General features: G+C 48.1%; 1 protein-coding gene across 5 annotated transcripts in view; it reads left to right on the top strand.

Moving 5' to 3' along the window:
- DNPEP (aspartyl aminopeptidase) overlaps positions 1–12460 on the top strand; it is a 27586-nt gene extending 15126 nt beyond the window's left edge. For all 5 annotated transcript variants that reach the window (XM_055290727.1, XM_055290725.1, XM_055290728.2 and 2 more), the window contains 7 exons: positions 954–1031; positions 2205–2288; positions 3280–3440; positions 3835–3874; positions 3985–4086; positions 11630–11797; positions 12312–12460. In XM_055290727.1, the coding sequence (XP_055146702.1) occupies positions 954–1031; positions 2205–2288; positions 3280–3440; positions 3835–3874; positions 3985–4086; positions 11630–11797; positions 12312–12362 (684 nt within the window). In that variant the 3' untranslated portion in view covers positions 12363–12460. The remainder of the gene's footprint in view (positions 1–953; positions 1032–2204; positions 2289–3279; positions 3441–3834; positions 3875–3984; positions 4087–11629; positions 11798–12311) is intronic.

The following is a 12460-nucleotide window of genomic DNA, read 5'->3' as shown; positions in this document are numbered from 1 at the left end:
TGTGGGTGGAGGGCCTCCAGGATCCTGACCACTCGTAGCCTGTCCTGCTGAAGCACTCGTCACCTCCACCAAGCCCTCAGTGACTCTCATCCGAGTTCTTCCCAGCAGACACATCCCCCACTGCTTCTAGGGCGGTGGTTCTCAAAAAGACAAGTTCCCCACCCCAGACCTGCCTACTAGGAGTATCTGGGAATTGGCGCTTTTTACAGATTCGCCAGGATTTTCTTCTACATGTGGGCTGTGTCTGCTTTGACCCACACTGACATTGAACTGCTTAGGGAAAGAGGCCTGGATGTGGCCATCTGTTCTCTGCCTCCCAGTTGCTGATGGTCAGAGATTGCTAAATCTCTGGATGCTCTGTCCTGCTTGAACATGTACTAAGTTTCTGTTTTTTGGCTGGCTTCCTCTGTTTACTTCCTTGGCCTTTTTGGTAACAATTCAGCCCTTCCTTTTCTTGACCCACAGGAAGAGGTCAAGAGCGATTGGCCTCCACCCTTTTGTTCCTCAGCACCAGCCCAGCCCCCTTCTCCAATCTCTGCTGGGTCCTGCCTAGCAAGGAATCCCAGCACTTTGGGAGGCTGAGGCGGGGGGAATCACATGAGGTCAGGAGTTCGAGACTAGCCTGACCACCATGGTGAAACCCTGTCTCTAATAAAAATACAAAAATTAGCTGGGCCTGGTGGTGCATGCCTGTAATCCCAGCTACTCAGGAGGCTGAGGCACGAGAATCCTTTGAACCCGGGAGACGGAAGTTGCAGTGAGCCGAGATCGAGCCATTGCACTTCACACTGGGCAACAAGAGCGAACCTTCATCTCAAAAAAAAGAAAAAATAGTGCCCTAAGCCAAGGGTCAGGGAGGGGTTGCGTAAAAAACCAAGGAGGCCCTTGGGAGCAAAAGAAAGGTGAGTGGGGGTGGAGGGTTGAAGGTTGGGCTGACTGTCTTATCTCTCTAGGTCTTGGGTGGTGCCTATGATGAGTTCATCTTTGCTCCTCGGCTGGACAATCTGCACAGCTGCTTCTGTGCCCTGCAGGTGAGGAGCCGGGGCACCCCAGGCAGCACATAACCACCAGCAGAGGTGGTATGTTTGGGGTCGGGGGAGCTGCCTAAAGCCCCAGCAGATTGTGAGAGAGGGCCATTGTCTACCCACTCAGTCTGCTGGTGCTGGATGGACCAGGAGGGGGCCCTAAATGCTGCAGCCTCAGCATCGCCACCTTTGGTCTCTGCCCTTGCACTGTCAGGGGGTTGAGGCAAGAAGAAGGCTGAGAAGTTGTTTAGGGCACCATGGTCTCTTGTCCTAACCTTGCTCCTGCTGCATTTCCTGAAGTTAACAACTTCTGCCTCAGGGAAAGACCTTATCATCCATAAGGTAGTATCATCCACCCCCTTCTGCTTCCTACTCCACTCCCTAGGCTTAAGCCCCCAGCCTTCTCCCTGTTTCTTGGGATCTCAGTCAGGTAGCCTCTCTTCCTAGTCACCTTGATATTCCCCACCTTCTCTCCACCCTAGTCAGTTCCCTTTCTTTCTCTCCTCTTGCCCTTGATCTCCCTCTGCCTTTTTCTGCCTTTCCTTCCCTGTAATCCTGTGGCTGGAGATAGGCTTTGGGCTGTAATTGAGACCAGAGCTGGACCTGGGACCTGCATCTACTTCTGCAGGCAACCAGCCAGTCACGTCACCTTGATGGAGTCCGTCACCTCTTTGAACCTTAGTCTTTTCCCTGAGGCCAATCAATTTATGTGATGTGTGTAGTCTTTTGGCTTTCCAGGACTCTCAGCTCTTCCTCTCTGTCCTCCACATCTTCCTACTGCCTTTTGCATGGGAATGTAGAGAAGAACACCCAAAGGATGGTGTCTCCTGTCCCAGTTGAAAAGGTTTCTACCTAGCTATTGATTTGGCCAAAAAAAAAAAAAAAAAAAGAAAGAAAAAAGAAAAAAAAAAGGTCCCCACCACACCCTGAAGTTTCTACCTATGTAGCTATTTATTTGGCAAAAAAAAAAAAAAAAAAGAAAGAAAAAAAGGTCCCCACCACACCCTGTGCCAGGCAGTGCCCTAATTGATAAAAGTCATGGCCATGGAAGGCAGACAGGGCAATGTGCACACCCAAGGTGCTGGTGGATGGGGGAGCGTGCACACCCAAGGTGCTGGTGGGCTGAGTTTCAGCAGAAGGAGGTTGGAGATGATGCTCTCATTTCCTTCCCTGAACCAGGCCTTGATAGATTCCTGTGCAGGCCCTGGCTCCCTGGCCACAGAGCCTCACGTGCGCATGATCACACTCTATGACAACGAAGAGGTACGTGGAGGGTTCTGGGGAGGGTCACCTCTGTGGAGTCTTCCACAGCCAACTTGTTGTGCCAGGCATCCACCGTGAGCCAGGGCTCTTCTGGGGGCCCCAAAGACGGGAGATGTTGCGTGTGCCTCCTTAGCACTTGGTGTCTCCTCTGACTCAATATAGATCTGCTTATTCAAGGGTGACCATCTCTCCTGTGTCTTTGTGCCACATGGTGAGCTTCTTCCTTCAGGACAGGGACTCTACCCAGTCCATCCTCGTAGTCCCAGGGCTCAGCACAGAGTAGGTCCTCATGATGCCTGCGTGTGTGAGGCTGCAGTCTCAGCTGCATAACAGAGCTTGAACAGATAGTGCTCTCTCATGTAACAACCCAGGTCAGAGTTAGCAGTTTAGGAGTGGTCCCTGCTGTCCTGAACACATGACTTCTATTTCAGCATTCAGAGTGGCCGTTCCAGCTCTGGCCATCATGTCTACACTGAGTTAGTAGGAAGGGAAGAGAGGGCAAAGGGGCAGTAGACACCCCCTGGCTTTAAGGGCATGATCCAGAGGTGACATTCATCACTGCTTACATTCCACAGAACTTAGCTGCAGGGGAGCCTGGAAATGTCATCTCTAGCTGGGTAGTTAAGTGCTTAGCTACAGCTTGGGTGTTCTGTTATAAAAGATATCATGGACAGTTAGCAGTCTCTGTCATACACATAAAAGAAAATTGACCAGTGTGGTGGGGCACCTGTGCTGAGCTCCAGATGTGAGGGTCACGAGAGGAGGAAGGGGAGCAGTGCAGGAAACCCACCAGTACTGTTAAGACTGCGAGTTAGTTTGGTCTCAGCCCACCGTCCAGTGTTCAGTGATGACCCCAGGTTAGGGGTATTGCTAAGAACACCCAGTGACTCAGTGGGGTTTTGGGCCAGGTGGGCAGTGGGCCCCTCTCACTGGCTTCCAAGATCAGGCCCCTGAGCCCAGATTCCCAGAGTCAGGACTCTGCTGTCGCCAGGTGGGGTCTGAGAGTGCACAGGGAGCACAGTCACTGCTGACAGAGCTGGTGCTGCGGCGGATCTCAGCTTCATGCCAGCACCCAACGGCCTTCGAGGAAGCCATACCCAAGTCCTTCATGATCAGCGCAGACATGGCCCATGCTGTGCATCCCAACTACCTGTGAGTCTCTAGTGCCAGTCACACAGTTTTCACATAGCTGGAGACCCAAGCATAACCTGCCTTGAGGCTCTGCCCTGGCCCCAGCCTCTTCCTTTCTCCCTTCTTCATTCTCTCGGGAGGTTCAGGGGGCACTTCCTTTTCCCTACTGCGAGACCAACTTGGTCAGAGTCATGCAATGCCTAACCCAGGTGTGTGGAATAGTCTTTGTCTACAAACTTGTTTCCATCTATTGCTAGAGGCTGCCCGGAACCCTGTGTGTGGAATGACTCTGAAGTCCCACTGGGCTGGGTGGGAAAGAGTGGTGATCTATTAGTGATGTCTGCCATGGGAGGGTGGTGAGTGTTGACAGGCCTGCTCCTGTTTGCTATGTCTGGCCCTTATCTGTCTCTTACAGGGACAAGCATGAGGAGAACCACCGGCCCTTATTCCACAAGGTGAGATGTGCCATTTCTCCCTGGGGACTTGGAGGTCTGGCTGTTCTGGGCCCCAACTCATTCCCTTTGGGCCTGTCATTACCTCTGCCTCACCTTGACACCCTCCCCAGGGCCCCGTGATCAAGGTGAACAGCAAGCAACGCTATGCCTCAAACGCAGTGTCAGAGGCCCTGATCCGAGAGGTGGCCAACAAAGTCAAGGTCCCCCTGCAGGTGAGAGTGGGCCCTGACTGGGAAGGTGTGATGGAGGGAGCTTGGTGGGGGCACAAACAGATGGGCCCCCCATGAACAGGGAACCTGGTAGATGGCCTTGAGTGGAGGGGCTCCCAGTAGAGTGAGAAAAGCAGGGATTTTGGATACAGCTGGATTCCATGCTGGCTCTGCTGCAGTGCTAGCTGTGTGACCTTGGACTAGTCTCCTAAACTTTGTGAGTCTCAGTTTCCACATCTGAAGAATAGGGGTGATAGTAATGCCTACTTTGCTGGATTTCTATGAAGACTGAAGGTACAGTGTGCTCCTGGCACATGGTAGGCCTGTCTTTCCCTGCAGCAACCCCACTTCCCCTCTGTCTCCTACACACTCTGGGGGCTTCCACAGGGAAAAAGTTCAGGGCTGGGGAGTATGGAACCCCAGCTACTCATTTTCTCTCTTGCCTGAGAAATCAGCCATCTAGTCCTTTCTCCTGTGTGTGTGTGTGTGTGTGTGTGTACATATATATGTTGTATACATGTATGTATATAACACATGACAGTATTGTGTATACACATATATACACATATATACTGTCATGCATTGCTTAACAGGGATACGTCCTGGGAAATGGCATCATTAGGCAATTTTGTCGTTGTGTGAGCATCATGGAGTACACGTACACAAACCTAGGTGGACGACCTGCTGCACACCCAGGCTGTGTGGTGTAGCCCATTGCTTCTAGGCTACAAACCTGTACAGCTTCTTACTGTGCTGAAAACTGTAGGTAATTGTAACAAAATGGTAAGTGTATCTAAACATAGAAAAGGTACAGAAGGCCAGGCATGTTGGCTCACACCTGTAATCCCAGCACTTTGGGAGGCCAAGACAGTCAGATCACTTGAGGTCAGGAGTTCAAAACCAGCCTGGCCAACATGGTGAAACCCCATCCTACCAAAAAATACAAAAATTAGCCAGGTGTGGTGGTGCATGCCTGTAGTCCCAGCTACTTGGGAGGCTTTCCCTACTTGGGAAGATTCTCTGGAGCCCGGGAGGTGGAGGTTGCAATGAGCCGAGATTGTGCCATTGCACTCCAGCCTGGGCAACAGAGTGAGACCCTGTCTCCAAAAAAACAAAACCAAAAAAAAAAAGAAAAGTAAAAGAAAAGGTACAGGAAGCATATGGTATAAAAGATTTAAAATGGTCCACCAGTATAGGGCACTTAGGAATGGAGCTTACGGCACTCGAAGTTGCCCTGGGTGAGTGGTGAGTTAATGTGAAGGCCTAGGACATTACTGTACACTATTGCAGACTTTATCAATGCTGGACACTTAGGCTACACTACATTTATTTTGAAAATTGTATTTCTTCAACAATGAATTAGTTTACTGTAACTTTTTTACTTTATTTATTTATTTATTTTTGAGATGGAGTCTCTGTCACCCAGGCTGGAGTGCAGTGGCGCGATCTCGGCTCACTGCAACCTCTGCCCCCTAGGTTCAAGTGATTCTGCCTCAGCCTCCTGAGTAGCTGGGATTACAGACACGCACCACCGCGCCCGGCTAATTTTTGTATTTTTAGTAGAGACGGGGTTTCACCATGTTGGTCAGGCTGGTGTCGAACTCCTGACCTTGTGATCCGCCCGCCTCAGCCTCCCAAAGTGTTGGGATTACAGGTGTGAGCCACTGTGCCTGGCCAACTTTTTTACTTTATAAACTTCCATTTTTAAAAATTTTTGACTCCTTCGTAATAACACTTGGCTTAAAACACAAACACATAGTACAGCTATTCAAAAGTATTTTCTTTTTTGTATCCTTATTCTATAAGCTTTTGCTATTTTTAAAATTTTTTGCTATTTTTAAAATTTTTATACTTTCTGGTTAAAAGCCAAGACACAAACATACACATTAGCCTAGGCCTATACAGGGTCAGGATTATCAATGTCCCTGTCTTCCACCTCCATATCTTGTCTCACTGGAAGGTCTTCAGGGAGAGTGACATGCAGGGAGCTGCTATCTGCTGTGATAACAAGGCGCTCCTAAAGGACCTGCCTGAGGCTGTTTGACAGTTAACTTTTTTTTTTTTTAATAAGTAGGAGTACATTCTAAAATAACAGTAGGCTGGGCGTCATGGCTCACGCCTGTAATCCCAGCACTTTGGGAGGCCGAGGCGGGTGGATCACTTGAGGTCAGGAGTTCAGAACCAGCTGGCCAACATGGTGAAACCCTGTCTCTACTGAAAATACAAAAATTGTCTGGGCATGGTGGTATGCGCCTGTAATCCCAGCTTCTCAGGAGGCTGAGACAGGAGAATCGCTTGAACCCAGGAGGCAGAGGCTGCAGGGAGCCAAGATGGCGCCATTGCATTCCAGCCTGGGCAACAAGAGTGAAACTCCATCTCAAAATAAATAAATAACAATAAAAAGCATAATATGGTAAACACATAAACCATAACATATTTATTATCATTCTCAGGTATTGCATACTGTACGTAATTGCACGTGTTATGCTTTTATACAACTGGCAGTAGATTTATTTACACCGGCATTGCCACAAACAAGTGAGTCATGCATTGTGCCACAACATCGCAACAGCTATGATGTCACTAGGCGACAGGAATTTTTTAGCTCCATTATAATCTTACAGGACCACTGTCATATGTAGTCTATCCTTGACTGAAATGTCACTATGTAGTACATGACTATCTATTTCTATATTTATCTATCTACCTGTCTATATCAGGGACTCAGGCATGGGTGGTCCAGTGACAATCATAGCAGGCGTAGAACCGCAGCATCCTGACTCCCAGCCCAGGGCTCTTTCTGCTGCAAGTGTTCACTCTTTGTTTCGGAAAGCTGAATTGTTCTGCCCCCAGGAAGCCTTCTCTGAGGACGTGATATTTGAGTTGAGACCTAACCACTGAGAAACAGGCAGCTATGGGAGGGTCCCAGCCAGAGGGCACAAGTAGAAAAGCCCCAAGGAGGCCAGGAATGAGCTCATCTTTTAGGAGGAGAGAAAGGCAGGATGGTAGAGCCAGGATGAGAGCAGGAGGGGGTCGGGGAGAGGCCCAGCTCAGTGATGATACAGGAATACCTAGGCCATGGAAGGGCATTTCAATTTTATTCTAAGGCAGTGAGAAGACATTGGGAGATTTTTCTTTAATAACTTACAGCAGAAGTAGGACACATGTATTTTAGAAAATTAGAAAATACACATAGAGATGAGAAAATAAAACACTAATCTGCAGAAATTTGGTGTAGTCTTCCAGATTTTTTCTATGCGTAAACTTCCTATACACTTTTTAAAAATGATATTATATTGGATATATTTTCGTTGCCTCTTTTCACTCAGTCATCTTCACCTTTCTATTTGAGTTTTTTTTTAAATTTTTTTTAAAATTAGAAACAGGGTCTTGCTTTGTCTCCCAGGCTGGAGTGCAGTGGCATGATCACAGCTCACTGCATCCTCAAACTCCTGAGCTCAGATCTTCCTGCCTCAGCCTCCCAAGTAGCTGGGACTACAGATGCATGCCACCATGCTGGCTAATTTTCTATTTTTAGTAAAAATGGGGTTCTTGCTATGTTGCCCAGGCTGGTCTTGAACTCCTGGCTTCAAGCAGTCCTCCCACCTTGGCCTCCCAAAGTGCTGGGATCACAGGCATGATCCACCATTCCCAACCCCATTTCAGGAAATTGTTTCAGTAAACTCGTACCTCATCTAATGCACAGATCACTTTCCGTTTTCCCCAGTTATCCTCAAAATGTTTTTTTACAGGTATTTGGCCCCCCCCTAGTATCCAACTCAGGACTGTAGGGACCAGCCCCACAGGGTCGGTGGGTCTCTCCCTGTGTGCAGCGACGAGAGAGTGTAGAAATAAAGACACAAGACAAAGAGATAAAAGAAAAGGCAGCTGGGCCGGGGAACCACTACCACCAATGCGCGGAGACCGGTAGTGGCCCCGAATGTCTGGCTTCGCCGTTATTTATTGTATACAAAGCAAAAGGGGCAGGGTAAAGAATGTGAGTCTTCTCCAATGATAGGTAAGGTCACGTGGGTCATGTGTCCACTGCACAGGGGGCCCTTCCCTGCCTGGCAGCCGAGGTAGAGAGAGAAGACAGACAGCTTAACGCCATTATTTCTACATATCAGAGACTTTTAGTACTTTCACTAATTTACTACTGTTATCTAGAAAGCAGAGCCAGGTGTACAGGATGGAACATGAAGGTAGACTAAGAGCGTGACCACTAGAGCACAGCGTCACAGGGAGACAGGCCTCCGGATAACTGCGGGAAAGCCTGACTGGTGTCAGGCCCTCCACAAGAGGTGGAGGAGCAGAGTCTTCTCTAAACTCCCCCGGGGAAAAGGTGACTCCATTTCCCAGTCTGCTAAGTAGCGGGTGTTGTTTCTTGACACCTTTTGCTACCGCTAGACCACGGTCTGCCTGGCAACGGGCATCTTCCCAGATGCTGGCGTCACCGCTAGACCAAGGAGCCCTCTGGTGGCCCTGTCCAGGCATAACAGAAGGCTCGCACTCCTGTCTTCTGGTCACACTTCGCTATGTCCCCGCAGCTCCTATCTCTGTATGGCCTGGTTTTTCCTAGGTTATGATTATAGAGCAAGGATTATTATAATATTGGGATAAAGAGTAATTACTACCAACTAATGATTAATGATATTCATATATAATCATATCTAAGATCTATATCTGGTATGACTATTCTTGTTTTATATTTTATTATACTGGAACAGCTCGTGTCCTCGGTCTCTTGCCTTGGCGCCTGGGTGGCTTGCCGCCCACAAGGACAATGCATTATATTTGGCTGATATGTTGCTTAAATGTATTCTAATATAGCACAGTTCTCCCCACCCCTTTTTAAATAGCATTGGCTTATTCAAGAAACTTCTGGATATGTCTCCTTACTGCCCCATGGTGTCATTTAGCTTGTCTGTAAGCCCCGTATTTCCTATCAACTGGAATTTCTAAAGACTTGATGGATTCAAGTTAAACTTTTTTTTTTTTTCTTTGACAGAGTGAGAGTTTCACTCTGCCGCCCAGGCTGGAGTCTAATGGCATGATCTCGGCTCATTGCAACCTCCGCCTCCCTGGTTCAAGTGATCCTTCCGTCTCAGCCTCCAAAGTAGCTGGGATTACAAGTGTGCACCACAATGCCCAGCTAATTTTTGTATTTTTAGTAGAGACAGGGTTTCACCATATTGGCCAGACTGGTCTTGAACTCCTGACCGCAAGTGGTCCGCCCCTCTCAGCCTCCCAAAGTGCTGGGATTACAGGTGTGAGCCACCATGCCCAGCCTCAAGTTAAACATTTTGGGCTAGAAGACATGGCTGGTGTATTCATATGGCATCACACACATGATATCTGGGTGGGCCACCCTTAGCCTTGCAAAGATTGACCACTGGACCAGGAATGGCCTCTTATCCTTTCATTATATGGTGGTTTTCCCCCTATTGACCTGACAGTGACCCATACAAGTGGTGAGTTCCCTATTAACCAGATACCTAATGGTTTTAACACAGTAATCCTTGTCTAAATCAGTAATTTCATTAGAATTTACCGAAAAATGCCCGCTTCCCCTGAATTCTTTCAGTCTTCCATTCTTCTGTGAAGTGGAACTTCTTCCCTCCAATCAACTAGGGTTCTTTGGTTATCGTGGAATATCACTCCTATTGATTGGAAAGTAGGATAGATGCTAATTCTTTCCGTTATCCGCTTTTCAAGGTGAAATGTCATCTCAAATAGTGACAAAGAAATATTTTTCCTTTTCCTTTTTTTTTTTTTTTTTTAGACAGGGTCTCACTCTGTTGCCCAGGCTGGAGTGCAGTGTCGCGATCGCAGCTCACTGCAACCTCCTCCCCCCAGGTTCAAGAGAGTCTCATGCCTCAGCCACCTGAGTAGCTGGGATTACAGGCGTGCACCACCATGCCCAGCTGTTTCTTGTATTTTTAATAGAGACAGGGTTTCACCATGTTGGCCAGGCTGGTCTCGAACTCCTGGAATCATGTGATCTGCACGCCTTGGCCTCCCAAAGTGCTGGGATTACAGGCATGAGTTAGCACACCTGGCCTGCTTTTCCCTTTCTGACTATCATAGAATCATGGAATTTCATTTATTCAGTGTCCTCTATAATTAGTATATTTGATTTGTGAATTGTCATGGCTTTGACCAGTGGGAGCCCCTTCAGCATAACTCCTGTGCCCTTTGACTCTTGGAAGTCTCCTTGCTTTTTGGCACAACAAAAATTGCAGGCATGTCTTGTTCATTTCGCCCCCTAGACTTGGTAGTTTTTGGCGAGCAGTGGTATTAGAGACCATGGTCTGGCACTGCAAGTGTTCATTGTTCTTGGGGGAAGGGACGGTGCTTTGGGTCCATTTCCATGGACATAGCAAGAAAAAAGTACATATTTTAAAAATCATGAGGCTGGGCGTGGTGGCTCACGCTTGTAATCCCAGCACTTTGGGAGGCCGAGGCGGGCGGATCACGAGGTCAGGAGATCGAGACGATGGTGAAACCCCGTCTCTACTAAAAATACAAAAAAATTAGCCGGGCGTGGTGGCGGGCGCCTGTAGTCCCAGCTACTCGGAGAGGCTGAGGCAGGAGAATTGCTTGAACCCGGGAGGCGGAGCTTGCAGTGAGCCGAGATTGCGCCACTGCACTCCAGCCTGGGCGACAGAGCGAGACTCCGTCTCCAAAAAAAAAAAAAAAAAAAAAAAATCATGATGCCAGGTGTGGTAGCTCAGGCCTGTAATCCCAGCATTTTGAGAGGTAGTGGATCACTTGAGGTCAGGAGTTCGAGAACAGCCTGGCCAATATGGCGAAATCCCATCTCTACTGAAAATACAATAATTAGCTGGACGTGGTGGTGCATGCCTGTAATCCCAGCTACTTGGGAGGCTGAGACAGGAGAATCGCTTGAACCCAGGAGGCAGAGGTTGCAGCGAGCTGAGATCGTGCCGCTGCACTCCAGCCTGGGCATCGCAGGGAGACTCCATCTCAAAATAAATAAATAAAATAAAATAAAAATTTTTAAATAAAAATCATGAGTTAATACTGTAATTCTTATTCATCAAATTATTCTTATTTAAATAGTTACTACCTATTTGATTTTGTAATTCTGTTTTCTCTTACACTGAAAACCTTGATATCTAGCATTATATTTTCATTTTCTTATTTATTATTTTACCACAATATAAATAAAATCATTTCAAAATGTCAGTAGCAATATTTTTAAAGATATTAATACCACTGAGTGATTTTTTTCTGTGAGCGTGGATATTAAGCAAGAGGGTGACAAGGATGGATACTTTTAAAAATCCCCCTTCCTGCTGCGTGAAGAATGGATTGGAACTAGGGTGGTGGCAATGCAGATAGAATGGGACCAATTCCGAATATATTGTCCTTTGGGGTCTGCCATTTAGCACTGGCTTTGATTTTATGCTCCAAATGGACCATCTCCCAGGCCGCTTCCCGCCCTGCAGTTCTAAGATGGCGTCGTCCTTGGCTCTGATAAGCACAGACTGCATGTTGCTCATGGGTCTCCTGCTCTCCCTAGGATCTCATGGTCCGGAATGACACCCCCTGTGGAACCACCATTGGACCTATCTTGGCTTCTCGGCTGGGGCTGCGGGTGCTGGATTTAGGCAGCCCCCAACTGGCCATGCACTCTATCCGGGAGATGGCCTGCACCACAGGAGTCCTCCAGACCCTCACCCTCTTCAAGGTAACACCCACCCGAGACCCTCTCCATGGCAGCTGAGATACTTCCCCTCTAGTGCCTGGATTGGTTGCTGGGACAACATCGCCATCACAAAGTGACTGGCCTGAGTAATGGGGGCTAGTTGTCATGCTGGGGCCATGTAGGAAAACAAGGGTCCTGGCCAACCGCGGTGGCTCGTGCTGTAATGCCAACACTTTGGGAGGTGGGAGGATTGCTTGAGGGCAGGAGTTTGAGACCAGCCTGAGCAACATGGCAAGTCCATGTCTCTACAAAAGAGAAAAAAGAGATAAAACAAGGGTCCTTATTCTTCTCAAGGCTCAGGGGCCCTGACCCAAAGAAATGGAAAATGAGGGGATGGGAAGAGAGGATCAGGGCTGGGAAGACTGGGGTGGCTGTCAAGAACAGATGAAACCTCGGTGCTTCTCTTGCTGGAACTTGTGTTGGTGGGAGGTGGGTGGCAGGACATCTCCATCTGGTCACTCACTAATTCCAAATTCCATGTTGCCTCCCATTATAGGGCTTCTTTGAGCTGTTCCCTTCTCTAAGCCATAATCTCTTAGTGGATTGAGCCCTCTTGGAAAGACTTCTCTGCCATCCCTTTGCACCTGAGAGGGGAAGTTCTCAGCTGAGCTGAAGCTGGATTATTAAAGTGGATTTTCACTCAGA

Source organism: Symphalangus syndactylus, chromosome 8 (genome assembly GCF_028878055.3).
Source record: "Symphalangus syndactylus isolate Jambi chromosome 8, NHGRI_mSymSyn1-v2.1_pri, whole genome shotgun sequence".
Classification (NCBI taxonomy): domain Eukaryota; kingdom Metazoa; phylum Chordata; class Mammalia; order Primates; family Hylobatidae; genus Symphalangus; species Symphalangus syndactylus.
This window is presented reverse-complemented; position numbering and strand designations above follow the sequence as displayed.